Below are 7,827 nucleotides of genomic sequence, written 5' to 3'. Positions count from 1 at the left end.
TACTATCACTCTAACTGACTGTGCCATATAGTTAACAAAGGTATGCTAGACCAACTGGGCTAGCTACAGTCATATTCAAAACCATAAATACTAAGTTTGTTTTGAACACAACAGTGATTGAAAAGATTTTAAAATGCTTGCTTCCTTTGTCAAGCAATTGCAATCTTTGCTTGACAAGGGAAACAGCCATTTTCAAAAGCTCATAAAAGATTTTTTGATTCCTTTTTTGTATTCAAAACAAACTTAGCATTTAGTATTCATACCAAACTGATGAATTTCACTCTATATATACTATATCCAAAACCAAATTCAGGGGAGAATACTGTGTATACAATAGAACCCACTGCAGTGGGACAGGGATCCTTAAACTAAAAGCATACATGTATATTACCACTAAAGCGTTGAAGGAGGTGAGAAAGCATTTTATTTTGCCCTAATGTTAACCGAGTAGGGAACGAAACGGTTTATATTAGAGTGAATCATCCTCAGATATCTGTTGGCAAGTCTGGGTTATTCTGTAATGAAACCAGCAGTATTTTATCACTGTTATTGTACAGTGGTATTTTGTCCTCGACCCCAGGGAGCCATTACCACTTGTCAGGGTGTGATATTTTTTTGTGTACATGTTTTGTGTACGTGTTTTGTGCTGTTCATCAAGATTGACTTTCAAACTTTCTCAAATAATTATGTATATATATATATGTACTTTCTGCTTTTCGTCTTTCTGTAAGACCACATATAATTGATGTATTTTGTAAAATTTTGCCACATTGCTGTGCTGATATTGATCATATGATGAATTCAGATTTTCTTCAAAGCAGAATTTGATATAGGCACTGTTACTTGATATGAGGTTATTGTTTGTAGTAGTTTGCTCATATCTGAAGACTGTTAGAATAGTTGCAACTTTTGTTTACCTGGGCCTGTATTCATGAAACTGTTCTCATGCTCAAGCATGGATTTTTGCTCAAGTCTAATTTCTTGTTCCAGGTATAAATTATTTAAAAAATCTTTGTTTTGTTGAAGTTTTGGATAAAAATTGAAGAAACTTGAAGCCAAATACTGTTTTCAATATTTGAATTTGACTTTTTGTTCGTAGACATGATTTAGGTGGGTTACAAGAAAGCTGGCTTGAGCACAGAATCCATGCTTGAGCATGAGAACGGATTCATAAATACGGGCCCTGGAGTTGGTTTTATTACTATCTCAATATATACATGTTAAAAAGTATGTATGTACATGTTTTTTCTTTTTTAGAATTTATACACATTTGAAATTTAAATGTTCTTGGTTTATGATTTGGAAGAGCTTGGCTTTAACTTGTGTATATTGTAGATATATATATATATGTATGTATGAATGGAACCATTGTGTAAGATTGGGATATTGGCATCTTCATCAACTGTCAAAAACAGACAATGGTATTGATCAGAAGTACAACTGCAGCCTGCTTTGCTGGCGTGCCTGTTTCTGTGATGGAACTGGCATGAGTGAATGATAAAACAGGACACGTTAACATTTACCTTCTGTCTTGTTTTCCAGCTATGGTGTGGTCCTTTGGGAGTTACTGACAGGCGAAACGCCTTACAAGGGCATTGATGCTCTGGGTGTGGCGTACGGTGTGGCGGTGAACAAACTCACCCTGCCCATCCCCAGCACTTGTCCAGGTCTCTTCTCCAAACTCATGTCAGGTGGGTATGCTACGTAGGGTGTATTGGGTAAGATTTCATTGTTTTATGTCCTCAAGGTCGTTTGATAACAGTGTCCGCTGATGATGGGGCCACTCATAAGATAAAGTGAAATATACTGTCACAGCACAAATGACAACATGGACACAGGACCACGAGACATGAATTGCCATGTCTATTGTGCATGTCCCTGAGGGACTTATATATAAATGCTTTTGACATGTCTTGCATGCCCCTGATTGGCACTACCTGGTAAGTAATGTGTAGAATATTCAGTGTAGATATATGATATTAAATATATTACGTAAACTGATGAAGTGGTATATATATATATTCATACCATATTTTACCAGTTTGTGGGACCATTGTTAGTAAGAATGCATAAACCCCACCTCTTCTGAGAGGAGGGTTGCAGTATTGTGGGCGGATTTGTCAAGTGGTCAACACTCTGGCCTTCCACGCAGGCGGTCGGGGTTCGATCCCCAAAGTCGTCGTACGCATGGATATTCAGAGAAAGTGTTTTTTCTCCTGTCCACACAACTCCAACAACCCAGGTGGAGTATAAATTGGTCTGGGGTGGATCAAGTGAGTTGGCACTATAAATGATGCTGTTGGAAGCACAGTCCCACTACAAACAGAACACATTACATTTCCAGCTCACACACAGCCATACACACATAGGGAGATATCAGCCAGGTGGTATAGGACTAGTAGTTAGCGCCTGATAAGGCAGCTCCTGCAAATTTCTCAAAAATTTGTAATGATTAATGTATATGCTAATTGTATTAATTGTATATCTATGTACTTGTAAAGCGCTTTAGATTGGCTGATGTTAGCTAGATAGGGCGATATATCAAATGCTGTATATTATTAAATGCCATGGCGCAGCGTCCGTCGTCCGTTCGTTCGTCAACTTTTCATTTAAAATGCTACTTGTCCTAAACGGCCCCGTAGATTTGGACTAAGTTTGTTCTGGAGCATCCTTAGGCCAAGGGGACTTAATTTTGAGTCCTTGGGGCTGAGGGGATGGGCCCAATAGGGGAAACGTAGCAAATTCTTTAAAATCCTTCTTCCTCTGTAGGAATGAAAGGATTTGGACTAAATTTGGTCTGAAGCATTCTTGGGTGAAGGGGAACCAATTTTGTATAAACAGTTGGTCTGGTCCCCCTCGGGGCTAAGGGGTGGGGCCCAATAGGGGAAATATAGCAAATTCTTTGACTATCAGGATTAAGGGATTTCATCCTTATTTAGTCTGGAGCATCGATCCTTTGGCCAATGGGACTCAATTTTGTATAAACGGTGGGTATGACCCCCCCCTCCCTTAGGGGCATAGGGGTGGGGCTCTGTTTGAAGTTTGTTCTTGCTATATCTCAAGTACTGGATTGATCTTTCTGAAATTTCATATATATTTACGTGCTGTACCATTGAGTGCTATATCTTTACTTCATACCAATTATATTAAACATATTCAGGTGAGTGATACAGGCCCTCTGGGCCTCTTGTTATTATTATTATACAGTATGTGGGGAGGTTGGGTCCAATTTGGCCTCATTCCAATTTTAGGTCCATTCCCAATTAGAAATAATCTAAATAGTCCCAATCTTTGTCCAGAATACCCAAGTTTGCTTACTTATTTCTTAATGTTTATCATGTGTAACATTTATCTGTACATTTGAGTTCAAGTCTTTTAAAGGCTATTTATACAAAAGATGTCTTTTGAAAGGGAACGTATAAAAAGGAAAGACACACATATGAGATATATATACTACACCTGCAGGTATAACATTCTACAGAGTTTAAAAAAAAGAATGGTGTTCAGGAAGTGAGTCTTGGAATGTATTAGCTGTGAGTTTACTGATTTCTTCAAAAGAAAACATTTTGACCTTTAAATATAAGATTAAGATACATTTTCAAATAAAATTAAAAGAAGAAAAAAAAACTACAACAATATCTCAGACAATGTTTCGAATGCAGAAAATGCAATTGTTGTCTTTAAAAGTTGATGTTCCTTTATATCTGTTAAACTATTTAACAAAACATTAATTATCAGTATGTACAGTCTTGTGTGTCATTAAAGAAAGCAGTACAATACCACAGCTTCTCACATATATACAGGATATGGTTTTCGTTATATTTCACTGAATTCAAAAACCAGGCAACTTTTGCTGCCAAACATATACCGAAGTCAATTAATGGCTTTTATGTGTAGGAGCTGCAATCATTGCTAAGCTGGGAACATAATTAGAATTTGGAATCATCTGAAGAAAGAAAATCAAATCATTGACTGCTTGAGTTTTCTTGTACAACGTACCAGTAATTTCAGCTGCAAGGTATAAAGTATAATTAGACATAGTTTGTGACACTTGTGTCATGGAAAATTGATGAAATTTCAATTCTGTTACCAACAGTAACCTTATCAGCCTCGCTTACAATTACATAATTGACAAATGTCATTTTCAATGGTTCAGAACTTTCTGAATTCAGATCAAGTATGTGCTGAGAAAATGAGCAAAATTAATAAGCAGAAAAAATCGGTTAAAGCAGCAAACGAGTTTGAGTAGAGAACACCATAGTCACCACTTTGTCCTTCCATCATGCATCCCTGTTCGGAGAGTTTCTATGGGGCTGTTAGTAGAGAACACTAAAGTCACCACTTTGTCCTTCCATCATGCATCCTTGTTCGGAGGGTTTCTATGGGGCTGTTAGTAGAGAACACTAAAGTCACCACTTTGTCCTTCCATCATGCATCCTTGTTCGGAGAGTTTCTATGGGGCTGTTAGTTGAGAACACTGTAGTCACCACTTTGTCCTTCCATCACGCATCCCTGTTTGGAGAGATTCTATGGGGCTGTTAGTAGAGAACACTATAGTCACCACTTTGTCCTTCCATCACGCATCCCTGTTTGGAGAGTTTCTATGGGGCTGTTAGTAGAGAACACTAAAGTCACCACTTTGTCCTTCCATCATGCATCCCTGTTTGGAGAGTTTCTATGGGGCTGTTAGTGGAGAACACTATAGTCACAACTTTGTCCTTCCATCACACATCCCTGTTCGGAGAGTTTCTATGGGGCTGTTAGTGGGGAACACTATAGTCACCACTTTGTCCTTCCATCACGCATCCCTGTTCGGAGAAATTCTATGGGGCTGTTAGTGGGGAACACTATAGTCACCACTTTGTCCTTCCATCACGCATCCCTGTTTGGAGAGTTTCTATGGGGCTGTTAGTAGAGAACACTATAGTCACCACTTTGTCCTTCCATCACACATCCCTGTTTCGAGAGTTTCTATGGGGCTGTTAGTGGAGAACACTATAGTCACCACTTTGTCCTTCCATCACGCATCCCTGTTCGTAGAGTTTCTTTGGGGCTGTTAGTGGAGATCACAATAGTCACCACTTTGTCCTTCCATCACGCATCCCTGTTTGGAGAGTTTCTATGGGGCTGTTAGTGGAGAACACTATAGTCACCACTTTGTCCTTCTTTCACGCATCCCTGTTTGGAGAGTTTCTATTGGGCTGTTTGTGGAGAACACTATAGTCACCACTTTGTCCTTCTTTCACGCATCCCTGTTTGGAGAGTTTCTATGGGGCTGTTAGTGGAGAACACTGTAGTCACCACTTTGTCCTTCCATCATGCATCCCTGTTCAGAGAGTTTCTATGGGGCTGTTAGTGGAGAACACTGTAGTCACCACTTTGTCCTTCCATCATGCATCCCTGTTCAGCCTGTTCGGAAAGTTTCTATGGGGCTGTTAGTGGAGAACACTATAGTCACAACTTTGTCCTTCCATCACGCATCCCTGTTCGTAGAGTTTCTTTGGGGCTGTTAGTGGAGATCACTATAGTCACCACTTTGTCCTTCCATCAAGTATCCCTGTTTGGAAAGTTTCTATGGGGCTGTTAGTGGAGAACACTATAGTCACAACTTTGTCCTTCCATCACGCATCCCTGTTCGTAGAGTTTCTTTGGGGCTGTTAGTGGAGATCACTATAGTCACCACTTTGTCCTTCCATCAAGTATCCCTGTTTGGAAAGTTTCTATGGGGCTGTTAGTGGAGAACACTATAGTCACAACTTTGTCCTTCCATCACGCATCCCTGTTCATAGAGTTTCTTTGGGGCTGTTAGTGGAGATCACTATAGTCACCACTTTGTCCTTCCATCAAGTATCCCTGTTTGGAGAGTTTCTATGGGGCTGTTAGTGGAGAACTCTATAGTCACCACTTTGTCCTTCTTTCACGCATCCCTGTTTGGAGAGTTTATATTGGGCTGTTTGTGGAGAACACTATAGTCACCACTTTGTCCTTCTTTCACGCATCCCTGTTTGGAAAGTTTCTATTGGGCTGTTTGTGGAGAACACTATAGTCCCCACTTTGTCCTTCCATCATGCATCCCTGTTCAGCCTGTTCGGAAAGTTTCTATGGGGCTGTTAGTGGAGAACACTATAGACACCACTTTGTCCTTCCATCACGCATCCCTGTTTGGAGAGTTTCTATGGGGCTGTTAGTGGAGAACTCTATAGTCACCACTTTGTCCTTCTTTCACGCATCCCTGTTTGGAAAGTTTCTATTGGGCTGTTTGTGGAGAACACTATAGTCCCCACTTTGTCCTTCCATCATGCATCCCTGTTCAGCCTGTTCGGAAAGTTTCTATGGGGCTGTTAGTGGAGAACACTTTAGTCACCACTTTGTCCTTCCATCACGCATCCCTGTTCAGCCTGTTCGGAGAGTTTCTATGGGGCTGTTAGTGGAGAACACTTTAGTCACCACTTTGTCCTTCCATCACACATCCCTGTTCGGAGAGCTTCTTTGGGGCTGTTTTATGTAGCATCAGCAAATTTGTCACATAGTAGGTCTTTTGAGATCATAATGTGACAAACAAAAGACCTGTTTATCTCTCCCTTCTTCAGCTTCGAAACTCTGACTGCCTATAAACTAACATATACGCCATGAAAAAAAGGCTCAGCAGATTGTTACCTGTTTCAAATGTGGCGCTGTTCACACTTCAGCTAGATAACTGTTCAATGACAGCCATTGTTTGGTTCCTTCAACATTTAGAAATACGGAACATTTTCGGGATCCATTATGGATGATTATACAACAAAGGGATGTTGGCAAACTTCTTATTTCATTGATGCACATTCAAATTTCTTTGATGGTTAAGTAAACAATGGCAGCTTCCTTTTGCAACATTCGACCGTGTCACTACCAGAGCAGTGTGTCAAGACATGTACATAAAGACAGTTATAAATGAATAAATATGTTCGAAATGCTATTAATGTTACTTAATTAAAAAATTTAAAGCCTAAATATCGATGTTGATTCACTGGAACTTATTATCCTAGCAACTACAGCTACCTTGGTTACCATTGTAGCAACCCACTTTGAATGTTCTTTTCTTTGTTATTTATGATGTAAATATAAGGATAAACCTTCATTTTGATGGCATATACAGTAGTATGAATGCAGTTGGCAATGAACATATTCTTTATGGAGCGCCAACGCACACCATAGAATATGTTCGTTGCCAACTGCTTTCATACTACAGTCCTTCAAAATGCAGGTCAATCCTTAAGTAAATGAATGCATTATGTCTGAAACTTCCAAAAGACTTAAATATAGGATCACAAAAACTGAAGTATGGTACTGCTTATAGAGATGATAAAAGAAAGTCTTTCTTAAAGTGATTTTTAGCTCACCTGCCCGATGGACAGGCCTAGAGTCATGATATTTGGCTGGTGGCTTCGTCGGTAGGAGCCTGACAAAGTTTGAGAACGAAAATGACCTTGACCTACTTTCAAGGTCACAGGGGTCAAATACTTCAAACATCTTAAAGTTTGAGAATGGAAATGACCTTGACCTACTTTCAAGGTATCAGGTGTCAAACACTTCAAACGAGTTCTTCTGAAGAACTGAAAGGCATATAATCATAGTATTTGGCTGGTGGCTTCTTGGAATAGAGCTCACCGAAGTTTGCAAATGAAAAAGATCTTGACACACTTTAAAGGTCACAGAGGTCAACAACATTTCAAAGATTTGTTTTGAAGAACCAAATGGAATGGATTAATAATTTTTGGTTGGTAGCTCCTTGGGATAGAGCCAACAAAGTTTGAGTTGAAAAATGACCTTGACCTTCATACAAGGTTA

At 39.5% G+C, this 7,827-nt stretch overlaps 1 protein-coding gene across 2 annotated transcripts in view; it reads left to right on the top strand.

Moving 5' to 3' along the window:
* Positions 1 to 7,827, top strand: part of LOC110464077 (mitogen-activated protein kinase kinase kinase 11-like) — a 68,589-nt gene that overhangs the window by 40,723 nt on the left and 20,039 nt on the right. For both annotated transcript variants that reach the window (XM_021519110.1, XM_021519108.1), the window contains exon 3: positions 1,543 to 1,691. In XM_021519110.1, the coding sequence (XP_021374785.1) occupies positions 1,543 to 1,691 (149 nt within the window). The remainder of the gene's footprint in view (positions 1 to 1,542; positions 1,692 to 7,827) is intronic.

This window comes from Mizuhopecten yessoensis, unplaced genomic scaffold (genome assembly GCF_002113885.1).
Source record: "Mizuhopecten yessoensis strain PY_sf001 unplaced genomic scaffold, ASM211388v2 scaffold10955, whole genome shotgun sequence".
Taxonomy (NCBI): domain Eukaryota; kingdom Metazoa; phylum Mollusca; class Bivalvia; order Pectinida; family Pectinidae; genus Mizuhopecten; species Mizuhopecten yessoensis.
Note: the sequence above shows the minus strand (reverse complement) of the source record. Positions and strands in the feature narration are given on the sequence as shown.